Source organism: Schistocerca gregaria, chromosome 7, assembly GCF_023897955.1.
Source record: "Schistocerca gregaria isolate iqSchGreg1 chromosome 7, iqSchGreg1.2, whole genome shotgun sequence".
Taxonomy (NCBI): Eukaryota; Metazoa; Arthropoda; class Insecta; order Orthoptera; family Acrididae; genus Schistocerca; species Schistocerca gregaria.
The window spans coordinates 314,929,789-314,945,765 of NC_064926.1; the positions used below are offsets into that span (position 1 = coordinate 314,929,789).

General features: G+C 37.5%; 1 protein-coding gene across 1 annotated transcript in view; it reads left to right on the forward strand.

The window, feature by feature from the left end:
• Positions 1-534: 534 nt before the first annotated feature.
• Positions 535-15,977, forward strand: part of LOC126281804 (uncharacterized) — a 312,553-nt gene continuing 297,110 nt past the window's right edge. Inside the window, exon 1 of the mRNA XM_049981021.1 lies at positions 535-3,946. Coding sequence (XP_049836978.1) covers positions 2,522-3,754 — 1,233 coding nt within the window. The 5' untranslated portion in view covers positions 535-2,521 and the 3' untranslated portion in view covers positions 3,755-3,946. The remainder of the gene's footprint in view (positions 3,947-15,977) is intronic.

Here is a 15,977-nt window from a genome sequence, read left to right on the forward strand (position 1 = left end):
CGTATGGGATGTGTTCCGCTATGAGGTTGTGTAAAAACATGAACAATATTAGAAATAAATTTTTGACAGTAATACTGTGAGCAAAACTGAAATTGTGTAACAAACACCAACAAATGTGCATACCACTGTGACACACTTTTGCTATAGGAAGTAGAACTATTTACAATACACAAGTACTTCTACGAAGTTCTATTAAACGTGAAGCTATTTGAAATTAACACAATGTTCTTCGACGTAATAAGATTCTTTGTTGTTGTAACAACATTCTTTATTGATACAAAATGGGCTGTTTTCTCTATCGAACTAAATGTTACTCTATTAACTATCTGTGAGGTATAGGCACTTGTTGTTTGTGTCAAATGAAATACAATATTTATTTATCTAACAATATAATTGCTGTTGGTAAACAAAACACAAGAAAAGAACACTTTGAAATTACCACTGTTGGTACTGGGACATTAAATTGAAGCAAGAATACTGTGCAGGAGCTTGGCAGATTTCGTGTGATCTAGTAACAAGATACAAATATGAAACAGAGCAGGTAAACGTTATAGTGATAAACTCCAGTTGTGGTTAAACTTTGGCAGTTTAGGGAATACAAATTGATGGGATTGCTGGAACTCGTTATTACAGTTGTTGATATGTGGCTTATATTTTTTATGCCCTGACATAATCCATCAGTTTTGATGGGTAGGAGGAGAGGGCCTCATGAATATGACCTTATCGTCTCATTCTCACATGCCCCTTTCAGCCAAGTACCTTCAGTGTTTCAAACACAACAGTGTGAGTGTCCTAATATTTTTCCGGCATATCCCTCTTTATTCACCAAAGCAGCAAGATAAAAACTCCTGAAACATGGATATAGATTTTTTTTTTAAACATGTCAGTTGCTAATATGTGGAATTTTGGCTCCTGATGGAAAGTAAAGTAATAAACAGCACTTCAGTACTCTTATAGTTTAATATTTTTCTCCATTAAATTATTTTAATTTCAAATTTTATTACAAACTTGGCATTGACTTCGTCATAAAAATCTGCTAGCCTATATGGAAGTGTTGAAGATTAGACAATTTTTTTGTGTACCTTTATGATAGTCAACATAGGTGAAATGAGAGTTGTGAAGTCATTGCAGGGTATGTAATTACATTGCTGATATTAAGTTCAGACAGTATTGTAGACTCTGCCAAAACCTACTTGCAGTCTCAATGTCACAAAACTTTGATGGCTCTTTTGTAACGGATGTTTATGGTGTTGTTGTTGTTGTGGTCTTCAGTATGGAGACTAGTTTGATGCAGCTCTCGAAGCTGCTGTACCCTGTGCAAGCCTGTTAATCTCTGACTAACTGCTATCTGCATCATTTTGAACCTGCTCAATATATTCATCTCTTGGTTGCCCTCTATGACTTTTACCCACCACTCTTCCCTCCAGTGCTGACTTTGTGATTTGTTTGTCTCAGAATGTGTCCTATCAACCGATTCCTTTTTCTTGTCAGTTTCTGCCACAAATTTCTTTTCTCCTGAATTCTATTAATTGGTCACTTATTCTGACCATCTAATGTTGAGCATTCTTATGTAGCACCACATTTCAAAAGCCTCTAGGCCTACTCCCTTTTTGTGTAACTTTTTACTGTATATATTTCGCTTCCATTCATGGCAACACTCCATGCTTAGGAAAGGACTTCCTATCACTTAAATCTATATTCGATGTTAACAAAGTTCTCTCGTCCAGCAATGATCATCTTGTGGTAGCCAGTCTCCTTCTTATATTTGCTCCTTATTGATCATCATCAGTTCTATTGCTGTGCAGACAGCAAAACTTGTGTGCTACTTAGTGTCTCATTTCTAATTCTCTGAGCATCACCTGATTTAATTCGACTACATTCCATTATCCTTGTTTTGCTTTTCTTGGTGTTCATCTTATATCTTCCTTCCAAGGCACTGTCTATTCTGTCAGCTGCTCTTCCAGATCCTATGCTGTATTTGACATAATTACAATGTCATCAGCAAATCGCAAAGTTTTTATTTCCTCTCACTGAACTTTAATCCCTTCTCCAAATTTTTCTTTAGTTTCCTTTACTGATTGTACAAGTTACAGACTGAACAACATTGGGGATAGCTTACAAACCTGTCTCACTCCCTTCTTAACCATTGCTTTCATTTTATGCCCCTCAACTCTTGTAACTGCCATCTGGCTTTTGTACAAGGTGCAACTAACTTTGTGCTACCTGTATTTTACCCCTATTACCTCCAAAATCCTCCCCCCATGAACCATGGACCTTGCCGTGTGTGGGGAGGCTTGTGTGCCTCATCGATACAGATAGCCGTACCGTAGGTGCAACCACAACGGAGGGGTATCTGTTGAGAGGCCAGACAAACGTGTGGTTCCTGAAGAGGGGCAGCAGCCTTTTCAGTAGTTGCAGGGGCAACAGTCTGGATGATTGACTGATCTGGCCTTGTAACAATAACCATGATGAGATAAAAGAAATTATTCAGGTAGTGAAGGGAGACGAAAATTTAATAGTCATGGGTGACTGGAATTCAACAGTAGGAAAAGGGAGAGAAGGAAACATAGTAGGTGAATATGGATTGGGGCTAAGAAATGAAAGAGGAAGCCGTCTGTTAGAATTCTGCACAGAGCACAACTTACTCAGAGCTAACACTTGGTTCAAGAATCATAAAAGAAGGTTGTATACATGGAAAAATCCCGGAGATACTAAAAGGTATCAGATAGATTATATAATGGTAAGACAGAGATTTAGGAACCAGGTTTTAAATTGTAGGACATTTCCAGGGGCAGATGTGGACTCTGACCACAATCTATTGGTTATGAACTGTAGATTAAAACTGAAGAAATTGCAAAAATGTGGGAAATTAAGGAGATGGGACCTGGATAAACTGACTAAACCAGAGGTTGTACAGAGTTTCAGAGAGAGCATAAGGGAACAATTGACAGGAATGGGGGAAAGAAATACAGTAGAAGAAGAATGGGTAGCTCTGAGGGATGAAGTAGTGAAGGCAGCAGAGGATAAAGTAGGTAAAAAGACGAGGACTACGAGAAATCCTTGGGGAACACAAGAAATATTGAATTTAATTGATGAAAGGAGAAAATATAAAAATGCAGTAAATGAAGCAGGCAAAAAAGAAAACAAACATCTCAAAAATGAGATCGACAGGAGGTGCAAAATGGCTAAGCAGGCATGGCTAGAGGACAAATGTAAGGATGTGGAGGCTTATCTCACAAGGGGTAAGATAGATACAGCCTACAGGAAAATTAAAGAGACTTTTGAAGAAAAGAGAGCCACTTGTATGAATATCAAGAGCTCAGATGGAAACCCGGTTCTAAGCAAAGAGGGAAAAGCAGAAAGGTGGAAGGAGTATATAGAGGGTCTATACAAGGGTGATGTACTTGAGGACAATATTATGGAAATGGAAGAGGATGTAGATGAAGATGAAATGGGAGATTCGATACTGCGTGAAGAGTTTGACAGAGCACTGAAAGACCAGAGTCGAAACAAGGCTCCGGGAGTAGACAACATTCCATTAGAACTACTGACGGCCTTGGGAGAGCCAGTCCTGACAAAACTCTTCCATCTGGTGAGCGAGATGTACGAGACAGGTGAAATACCCTCAGACTTCAAGAAGAATATAATAATTCCAATCCCAAAGAAAGCCGGTGTTGACAGATGTGAAAATTACCAAACTATCAGTTTACTAAGTCACAGCTGCGAATTCCTTACTGACGAATGGAAAAACTGATAGAAGCCGACCTCGGGGAAGATCAGTTTGGATTCCGCAGAAATGTTGGAACACGTGAGGCAATACTGACCCTACGAATCTTAGAAGAAAGAGTTAGGAAAGGCAAACCTACGTTTCTAGCATTTGTAGACTTAGAGAAAGCTTTTGACAATGTTGACTGGAATACTCTCTTTCAAATTCTAAAGGTGACAGGTGTAAAATACAGGGAGCGAAAGGCTACTTACAATTTGTACAGAAACCAGATGGCAGTTATAAGAGTCGAGGGGTATGAAAGGGAAGCAGTGGTTGGGAAGGGAGTGAGACAGGGTTGTAGCTTCTCACCGATGTTATTCAGTCTGTATATTGAGCAAGCAGTAAAGGAAACAAAAGAAAAATTCGGAGTAGGTATTAAAATCCATGGAGAAGAAATAAAAACTTTGAGGTTCGCCGATGACATTGTAATTCTGTCAGAGACAGCCAAGGACTTGGAAGAGCAGTTGAATGGAATGGACAGTGTCTTGAAAGGAGGATATAAGCTGAACATCAACAAAAGCAAAACAAGGATAATGGACTGTAGTCAAATTAAGTCAGGTGATGCTGAGGGTATTAGATTAGGAAATGAGACACTTAAAGTAGTAAAGGAGTTTTACTATTTGGGGAGCAAAATAACTGATGATGGTCGAAGTAGAGAGGATATAAAATGTAGACTGGCAATGGCAAGGAAAGCGTTTCTGAAGAAGAGAAACTTGTTAACATTGAATATAGATTTATGTATCAGGAAGTCGTTTCTGTAAGTATTTGTATGGAGTGTAGCCATGTATGGAAGTGAAACATGGACGATAAATAGTTTGGACAAGAAGAGAATAGAAGCTTTCGAAATGTGGTGCTACAGAAGAATGCTGAAGATTAGATGGGTAGATCACATAACTAATGAGGAAGTATTGAATAGGATTGGGGAGAAGAGAAGTTTGTGGCACAACTTGAGAAGAAGAAGGGATCGGTTGGTAGGACATGTTCTGAGGCGTCAAGGTATCACCAATTTAGTATTGGAGGGCAGTGTGGAGGGTAAAAATCTTAGAGGGAGACCAAGAGATGACTACACTACACAGATTCAGAAGGATGTAGGTTGCAGTGGGTACTGGGAGATGAAGAGGCTTGCACAGGATAGAGTAGCATGGAGAGCTGCATCAAACCAGTCTCAGGACTGAAGACCACAACAATAACAACCCATGTTTCATCACCTGTTACAATTGTCTTTAAAATTTCTGAATCATTGTTGACTTCATTCAGCATTTCCTGAGTTATGTTTGCACAACTTTGTTTTTTGTCAAAATCAAACCGTTTTGGAACAAACTTTACTGCTAAATGTTTCATGCCCAAAACATCCAAAAGAATTGCGTAGCATGACCCAGAGAATATGCTGGCATCATCGGCAACCTCTTTGATGGTAACTCAGTGACTGTCCAGAACCATTTTCCTTACTTCTACAATGTCTTCAGTAATTGATGACGTACAGCATCCGAGGCAGTTGTCGGCTTTAATATTTTCTCGAACCTCTTCGAAACATTTATACCACTAATAAACTCTTGTCATATTCATAAAAGATGCACCAGAAGCCACTGTCAGCATTACAAACACAATGGTGCACTTTATTCCAGTTTTATCAAGTAAAACTTAATGCAAATTCTTTGATTAGTCTTTTTTTAAAGTAAAATTTTGAAAAAACACATAACTTTTTTTATTGTCAACAATAAACTAAATATTCAAAACAACCATAAATGTAAACACATCAAGCACATGGGTACCAACAAGCTACAAAAATTTTTGAAAATTGGGTGCATAAAGCCTGCGAAATTTAGAAATTACCTTTTGATCACACATTTTACATTTCTTTAATCTCTTCATCATCTGCAGAGCTAGCTGACATATAAAGTTGTACTACTGTGGTGGTTGTTGGCTTTGTGTCTATCTTATCTATGATAATGCATTCACAATACTTTAGCTTATCCGCATTTCTACTTTGTTATTCGTTACTGAAGCTACTCCTGACCAGAAGGCCTGTTCTCCTGCCACTGAACTTCACTAATTCCCACTATACCTGACCTTAACCTCTCCATTTTCTTTTTCGAATTTTCTAGCTTCTGCCCAATTAGGGAATCTAATATTCCATGAGCCATATATTAAAAACAAAGATTTCAAGACTTACCAAGCTGGAAAGCGCCGGCAGACAGGCACAATGAACAAAACACACACACAGAATTACTAGCTTTCGCAACCGATGGTTGCTTCTTCAGGAAGCAGAGGGAAAGGCGAAAGGATGTGGGTTTTAAGGGAGAGGGTAAGGAGTCATTCCAATCCTGGGAGCGGAAAGACTTCCCTTAGGGGGAAAAAAGGACAGGTGTGTGTGTACACACACACACACACACACACACACACACACACACACACACACACACACACACACACAGAGCGAGAGCTTGTGTGTGTGGGGGGGGGGGGGGTGTCCACCTGTCCTTTTTTTCCCCCTAAGGGAAGTCTTTCTGCTCCCGGGATTGGAATGACTCCTTACCCTCTCCCTTAAAACCCACATCCTTTCGTCTTTCCCTCTCCTTCCTGAAGAAGCAACCATCGGTTGCGGAAGCTAGTAATTCTGTGTGTGTGTTTTGTTCGTTGTGCCTGTCTGCCGGCGCTTTCCCACTTGGTAAGTCTTGGAATCTTTGTTTTTAATGTATTTTTCCCATGTGGAAGTTTCTTTCTATTTTATATACAGAAAACATGTTTGTTTCTCATGATGACATGTTGAGTACTGCCCACCCAGATACCCAAATGAGGAACTATTTTGCTTCCAAAATATTTTACCGGAGAGGATGCTATTATCATTTAACCTTAGAGTAGAGCTACAAGCCCTGGGGAAACATTGCAGCTGTAGTTTCCCTTTGCTGTTAGCAGTAGCAACAGAACACGGTTGTTTTTGTTGATGTTATAAGGCCAGATCAGTGAATTGTCCAGACTGCTGCCCCCCTTTTCAGGAACTACATTTGTCTGGCCTCTCAACAGATACCCTTGTGTTGTGGTAGCACCTATGGTATGGGTACCCGTAGTGTTGAGGCACACAAGCCTGCCCCCCAACAACTGTGATATATTGGGAGGGGGGGGGGGCATTTCGTGTTCACTAACAATTCTCTATCCTTATTACAAAATCCAACATTAATTACAATGTCTCATTGACTATAGAAATGTAAGATGATAACTTGTTTTATAGAGCACTGCAATATTTTGAAGGCAATTTTTTTCCCAGTGAGTACACAATATCCGGTACCATAAATTTTCAGGATTTTTAGAAATGCCAGAGAAGTATTTAAAATTATTCCCATGCAGTGATTGTGGGGACAACTCCTGAAGTATAAAGTCCACAACTAGCATTATATGCGTTCTACAATGCATGAGCCAAGGAATGAAAGTACTCTTTCGGTTTGTAATGGGCATATAGATGTTGTAAGTGTTGTGCCAAAACTAGTTGTCTGAAATAAAGTTCTTTGATGATCTGGCTGTGGTGATTCATTTTCTGTATTTATTTCTCATACTTCACAAAGACTCAAAGTTTTTTGTCACGTTTGTTACTAACAGAAACTGTTTGTACCTCCAGAAGCTGAAATAGTGTATTTAACTACTCACTTCTGGCAATTCAAATAACTATGCAACAGTAATATCCCATCCCCTCCATTATCATATAGACACATTGTTGGTCACATCCCACAACTGATGTAGGAACGATTGTTTACTGAAATTATCTTGTATAAAATTTGGAACTACACCAACATTTATGAAAATTGCAACATCCAGAACAAGTATCAAGTAATCCATACTTGGATGTCTTGCAGAAGAGTTTTCCACGGTAACTGATTAAGGTTGCAGAGGCATGATGTACATATACCCAGCTGTGCAGCAGCCATAAACATTTTGTTACTCTAAGCTTTGTTTGTGATATAGTGTGAAATAATTTGGAAACTTCAAAGCAAGAGCCAGTATGCCTCATAAACATTAAAGGGCAAGATGTGAATGAACATAGTTGAGGAATATTCACAGGACTCGAAGATTGGGTTTGTCGTACCATGACAGTTATTCTTACAGACCATGTTGATATAACTGTTTGTAATACTAGTGTATAGATAATGATTGTATGTTGGACTTAGTGTGTACTGGACCATGCATGTTGTGCACAGCATGGTTTGACTGTTGTCTTCTCTTCATTGTCACAATGAGTTAGTCAGCTTCATATGGACTTTTCAGTATCAATGCTTTGTGCTCAGACAACAGTGGGCATATGTGCCTGAGCAGTATTGTGGGTCTTGGTGTGGCAGCTGTCAAGGTACTATCTTCTTCAAAGCACTCTATGTGCCATATTTTTGTGGGACAACACTATATGAGGCAAGGGATGCACATGCCTTTTTCATAAACACACATTTATCAATTTGCAAGTTTGCCCAATATGTTTCCCATTCTACATTTCTGGGATTTGATTGATTTTGTTTGTTGGTGCTCTTATCCTACTGAACCCAGCCCCACAGCCATGCTAATAGTACGGAAGTACTTTCGTCCATAGAATAAATATAACTGTAGAATATTATTTAGTCACTCCCTACATATTTGCTTCATAATAAAATCTGCTTAGTAATGAGTATTATTGTGGCATGGACGAATATAGAAAGAGCTCATTTAAAGCAGTTTGTTCACCATTCATTACAAATAAAATGTTTTTTGCTACAAGGCTTCATGATTTTATTTTGATATGTTTTCAGGTACACCTAAAATTATTCATGATGTGTTCATGCAAGATTTCATAAATAATCTCTTTTTGTTTTTTGTTTCCATCATATTGTTTTATTATTGTACAATGTATTTTATTGGCAACTGGTATTGGATTATATTCTGTTGAGCCCATGGCCAAACTTAAAGCAAAATTCTGTATTTCAAGACACAATGAAAAAAGATATGATTCTAAAAGTGACACCAAACAATTTAGCGCATCAGAAAGACAACTGCCGAGTTTCGAGTTTCTGAAAGGATGGTGAAAACAGACAACAGGAAAAATAAGATCAGTATTTTTGCTTCATCAGGTGAAAAAAGGCTAAGAAAGTTCTGTCTGATGCTGTAAAAAGATTGACTGCCTTTTATAATGAGAAATTGATGGATTAAAAACAACGAAAACTGACTACTGCTAAGCAATAAGAAAGAAACTTCTATAATTTTTTTTTTTTTTTTTTTTTTTTTTTTTTTTGTAAGTTCAGCCACAAAATCCTGCAGATTTGAACTTATTTTATGTATTACTGTACTGCCTTGCAGAATACAAAAATACTGTTCATGTTGTTGTTGTTGTTGTTGTTGTTGTTGTTGTTGTTGTGGTCGTCAACAGTCCTGAGATTGGTTTGATGCAGCTCTCCATGCTACTCTATCCTGTGCAAGCCTCTTCATCTCCCAGTACCCACTGCAACCTACATCCTTCTGAATCTGCGTAGGGTAATTATCTCTTGGTCTCCCTCTACAATTTTTACCCTCCACGCTGCCCTCCAATACTAAATTGGTGATCCCTTGATGCCTCGGAACATGTCCTACCAACCGATCCCTTCTTCTTCTCAAGTTGTGCCACAAACATCACTTCTCCCCAATCCTATTCAATACTTCCTCATTAGTTATGTGATCTACCCTTCTAATCTTCAGCATTCTTCTGTAGCACCACATTTCGAAAGCTTCTATTCTCTTCTTGTCCAAACTATTTATCGTCCATGTTTCACTTCCATACATGGCTACACTCCATACAAATACTTTCAGAAATGTCTTCCTGACTCTTAAATCTATACTCGATGTTAACAAATTTCTCTTCTTCAGAAATGCTTTCCTTGCCATTGCCAGTCTACATTTTATATCCTCTCTACTTCGACTATCATCAGTTATTTTGCTCTCCAAGTAGCAAAACTCCTTTACTACTTTAAGTGTGTCATTTCCTAATCTAATACCCTCAACATCACCCGACTTAATTCGACTTCATTCCATTATCCTCTTTTTGCTTTGGTTGATGTTCATCTTATATCCTCCTTTCAAGACACTATCCATTCCGTTCAACTGCTCTTCCAAGTCCTTGCTGTCTCTGACAGAATTACAATGTCATCGGCGAACCTCAAAGTTTTTATTTCTTCTCCGTGGATTTTAATACCTACTCCGAACTTTTCTTTTGTTTCCTTCACTGCTTGCTCAAAATACAGATTGAATAACATCGGGGAGAGGCTACAACCCTGTCTCACTCCCTTCCCAACACTGCTTCCCTTTCATGCCTCTTGACTCTTATAACTGCCATCTGGTTTCTGTACAAATTGTAAATAGCCTTTCGCTCCCTGTATTTTACCCCTGCCACCTTCAGAATTCGAAAGAGAGTATTCCAGTCAACATTGTCAAAAGCTTTCTCTAAGTCTACAAATGCTAGAAACGTAGGTTTGCCCTTCCTTAATCTAGCTTCTAAGATAAGTCGTAGGGTCAGTATTGCCTCACGTGTTCGAACATTTCTACGGAATCCAAACTGATCTTCCCCGAGGTCGGATTCTACTAGTTTTTCCATTCGTCTTTAAAGAATTCACGTTAGTATTTTGCAGCTGTGACTTATTAAACTGATAGTTCGGTAATTTTCACATCTGTCAACACATGCTTTCTTTCTTCTGTTCGTAAGAATGTAAAAAAAAGTTCTAGCTAATAGCATTGTCCAAAATTGTTAATAGATCTGATAGAATGCCGCTAAATATTGCTTGCTGCATCAGTATAACATTTGTCTAGGAAATACTGCTTCGGTGTCACACCTTTGTTTTGTACAAAGAAGTTGTTGATGCAGATTATCATGAATACAAATAGTGGGTGCAGGCAGTTCATGCATCACTAGAGAAGAACTGTGTGTTGCAGTATTTAGTAACAGATTGTCCAAAAAAAAATCTCTGGTTTGACAGTTGCAGTTGACTTGAAGAATACTGAAGTGAAGTAAGTTTTTAGAGATTTGTTGGCAAAATTTATAACTCAATAGAGCATCAGCTGGAGTTTGCAGTTTGTTGACAGGAACTTTTCATTTGAATTCCTGCAGTTTTATTTATCGAGGATTGTGCTGTGAGAACATTCACAGGTCACTGTGTGCATGCACAAAAGACAATAGGTTTTGCTTTGGTAACATTTCTTAAATTTCACTTTAGGAACATGATGTTCGGATTACTATCATGCATCCTTGTGAACCTTCATGTTTCTGACATTGACCACTCAGAAGGGAGAATATCTGGTTCCCCAGATGCTCTTCAAAAGCAACCAGTTCTTGAAGCACCCTTTTTGGGTAGACAACAGAGTTTCCCAGACGATTTGGGTGACAGAATATCAGCTTGGGATCCATTACGCAACTGACTTGAGATTTGTGAAAGTCACTTGAGAAGTCCACTCACAAACTTTGGTGCCTCAGAAAAGTGCTCCACCTGCGGCTGGCTATTAGGCATGTCACCATGGCAACTGGAATACCATTTCCTCTGGAGTGGTAGTGGCCAATAATCACCATGGACCAACACATATTAGTGCCCAGAACCAGCAACACACTTTTGCTTGCAATGCAATTGAGGATAAATTTGCATGTGAACTAAAACTGAATTGGCCAGTTTTTAAGGCATGCTTTGTAAAAGTGAACTTTGCCATGGTTTTGAAAAAATTCATATCTTTTGCAGCAGGGTATAATAGGACTTCTCTTACATTAAAAATAACCAAAGGACATCAACATGTTTTAAACAATAAACAAGTGTTTCTTCGTTTATCAAATTTTGTATGAATATATCTTGGATAATTCTGAGCTCGTCTGAAAACACACTAAAATGAAATGAAGTTGCCTTGTAATGAAAAATGTGTTTTTTCTAATGGATGATGAATGTGGCGTTTCTAAGGTTGTCAGGTCTTCAGTCAAAAGACTGGTTTAATCAGCCTGTCCACTCCAAGAATTCTGTGCAAGTCTTTGCATAACTGCTGCACCTAACATGCACTGGAACTTACTTTCTATATTCAATCTTTGGCAAGGTGTCTGCTGGTCATGACATTAATTACAATGAACAGATGATCATAAAAGTAATGAAATTTAGTAAGTGGTCATGAATTTTGTTTTGAGGAACAATCATTCAAAGCAAAGAAAGGTTAGTAATCATGGGCTCTAAAATGCATACCGTAAGGCTATGAGCACTTTTTCATCTCCACTACTTTGGAACCTCTCTTCTACTGAACTGTCTTTGTTATCTGTAGAGGACTTATATATCCATCTAAGCAATCCATGTTACCACAGCCTTTGCTACTGAAGGATACACTTACCATACGTCTGGAATTATCCCGGACACTCATGCTGTTATTGCTTTTTTTTTTTTAAATGCTGCCCGATGCTGTGGAAATATCGTTGGATTTGAGAACTTGGGCTGGTGAGGGTGTTTTTTTAAATATCAACACCATGTTTATAAACATTCTCTTATGGCCATTCCTTTGTGCTCTGACATTGGAGAAAACACTGCCACAACTTTGCACTTACTCTTAGTTGTTGGGCATCGCAAGAGGGGCAATTTGTTTGTGTTGTGTGTCAACTAACTCGTTTTTGATTCTTTTATCTCTGTTCAGTTTTTGTGTCATTGTTTAGCAATGAGTAGAGAGAGATTAATTCTAACCTGCAACAAAAATACAAATTTCTGGTTGTGAATTATATGATGTAATTAAAAGAAACAAACTATTTCTGAAAAAAGTTGTGTTTAGCAAAAAATACAGTTGACTAAATTAAGTCTAATGTTTCAGTAAACTTTTAAGATTTTTAAGAAATTTTAAGCATATGTCCTGGGTTGGACGCAAAAAATATGGTAAGCCTGCATAAGAGGCCAGTGCTGAGGCAGAAATTTAGAGTTTGGCTTCATTAACACACAGCTATATGAGGCATATACACCTAATGCAAATGATGTGTGAACTGTAATGCTGCCCAAGAGTGTGCTGCAATCTAACGTGTTTCTGGAGGAGTATCAGAACAGCTGTTTTCTTTAATTCTATTCACTGTTCTATTTAAATCTCTTTAATCCATGTCATTTTTAGAAAAGCATTTATTTAAACATTTTTAATAATCAGTATTAAACTATTGTAGTTTTTATCTTCTTTTAAAGGTGATAAGGAAAATCAGAATGAATTCAATTTCTCACTAGCCAAAAAGTTTTCCAAGTTATATTAGTACATAGGAGCTTCCAGTTGTGTCTTCTGGTTTTTAAGTTTGTTTTCTTCATCCCATATGAGATTTTAGAGTATTGTGCAATACAAATAGCATAATAATATTAATTTACTGTTAGTGAAATGAAGGCTATAAATAGTTTGATTCATAAACATTTTCTTGTTAGGTCATTAGAGGAGAAAATCAGAATAAAAGGACTTGATAAACCGACACCTGCCATCAACTTACACAGACAATTTCATTCAAATTTTAGAAGTGAGTGCACAGTTATTTTGCAAGATTTGTATTTAAAATTTGCTGGGAAGAGTACTTTGAAATTAAAGATTGTGTATCGTGGCTCCCATGTTTATCACCTGAGGTTATCCATAGATTCATTTCGAGAACCATTAATAGCGAAGAGAATATTTTGAGGTTTCAGACTGTTATGAAAAACAACTGAAACAATTCAGTTCCAAGGAGGATAAATTTGATCACTTTTTGATGAATGTAGAGCAAAGTGTGAACGATAACTACATGAAGTTATGCATGTTTCTTGAAAATGTTACTTCTCTGTTAACAAAGAAGTTTTAATTGAAAACTTAAAAGGGTATAGTTTCTGCAGAAATAAGTGTTTACAATGCAGTAGATTCATTAGGCGATTTACTTAGTGAAAAGTAACTGAATGTGAACAGTACAAAATCAATGGTACTTGCTGTGAAGAACACTTTACCACAAAGAGTATGAGCCTCAAATAAGGAGAAATATGATGAAACTGAAGTGGCCAAGGAGTATAGTGCAAGAAATAAGGGGTCCAAGATAAAAATAAATGGTTATACAGAAGGCAAAGGAAGAAGATTCAGTTTTAGATGTTGAATTTCAAGTTTAACTAGCACACTTAAACACTGAATCTTTTACTTCGAAATTTGATATAAATTTTGTACTTTCGTAAGGATTATTGTCTCAAGGTAAATTGTAAATTTTGTTTACATTACTATGTTAAAACAATTTGTATTTTAATTGATGTAATGATAAATATATATCTGAAAATAGCCATACCCCATCCTAGATGGAAGTTGAATGTCTTTATAGCATTTAACTAATGGTGTAGTAAAAGTCATATATAGTAATGTTATTGATATTGACATACTGTTTAAGTGATACAAGAATTATCACATTCAGCTTTCATTTCAATCGGCTTTCAGGCTTTAACAACCAGTGTACTTTTTGGTAAGTGGGATATATAAAGTACCCTAAGGTCTCCGAGGTCACTGCCTCTCCTAAACAAAATCCCTTGATCTACCACTGGCATGCTTCTTACTGTCAGATCAATGAGCAGTGATAGGTTCTGTATTTTCTGGACAGGAGACATATTGATAATATCTGTGAGAAACAATCATACATGCGGTACTTTTTGTACCTCTAGTACATGACTTTCTGTCATTTCCCTCAGAAACCCATTTGCATCAGCTTCTAATCAGTCAACAGTAATCAAGGCAAATTTCATCTTTTTTACAAACAGCAACTAACTCATCACGTGCCCGAGAATAGGATTCACAATGGGGCTGTATTGTGGCTGGTGAAATTATTCTGGGCGTAATCTATTGGGTAGAAGATCTATATCTAATACAGCTGATGTCAAGAAGTTTGCAGTCAGCAAATTATTTCATGAAGCTGTGGATTGTGAAGTGTTAGTTCTTTCAGACATGCATGTATTAGTTGACCACAATATTACTGCACTCGGGAGTGAGAGTTCTTTGGTTGGCTTATGGTGAGTTTTTATCATTATATTTCACAGGGACATACTAAACCACATGATGATATATGCACAACTGTCTTGAAATTATTCACGGTGCACTGTGCTCTCTTTACAACACTGTTTACTGTAAAGTTCCAGTGTTTTTGTGATGCCACTGGAAGCCAAGTGCAATATTATCATGGTTGAGCAGTGTTTAATTTATTGTATTGACATGGCTCATTCTCTTAGCCTCTCCATTGACATTTCTCAAAACCTAACAGTTCTGTGTAATAATATGCTGGGTATAGCTAGTGATTGGAGTGTAATCCTTGATAACAACCTCTTAATTATGTGTTATTCTGATAAGTTTTGCCATCCACAATGATTCTGTCAATGCAGTGGTTGTTTTTTGCGAACTTTCTTCTTCAGTCATATGCATAATTTCACTACAAGTGAACTCGTGACCAAAATTTCTTTCCTCAATTTATGTCGAACATATTTTCAAGTCTGAAGACCAGTGTCTGATGATCTGACAACCCATCAGTGCCCCTCCCATAACGAAACCACTAATGGTGCATCAATAAACATATCCATTGCTGTAGAGCTTTTCCTCATAGTCTTAGCAGGAAATTCATAGTTTGAAGCAAACTGAGTCTACATTGAAGTCCTCAATAATTTTATCCTCCATGAATAACTTTCATTGCACAAAGTGTTTACACTTAATAACTACATTTATATTACATACTGTGATTGTTACAACTCTTATTTCCAAATTATTCTATGAATAACACATATGGAGGTGCCGTAATTGTTGCATTAAACTGAACAAAGTTTCTTAATCAAGTACGTTAATTAATAATGGACAAGTTTGCAAACTGCCACAGAATCATCAGGAATGGCACTCAGTGTGAGAAATGTCAATTTTATTTTCATGTGGTATTTGCAGCCTCATAGCTGGACAGTAATCATGGGAAGGAGAGGGGGGAAATGACAGAACTTTTAAGAGTATCACAGTACTTGGTGATATAACCGGTGATTTAGGCTCATTGAAGAGTGATGTCTGAAAATAGACAATGTAGTGGTAGTTGGTGAGGCAAGACTTTGGGCCATTAGTGATGGCATTAGACTTTAGCACATTGCTGAGAATGCTTCTCATATTAGTGTCACTCTCTGAGCAGTATGATAAGCCCTGGATGAACCATTCTGTGGAATATGTTAATGCTGAGCTTGGAAAATTGGCTAAAGGAGAGGGACATTCACGTATGGGTGTGACCTCA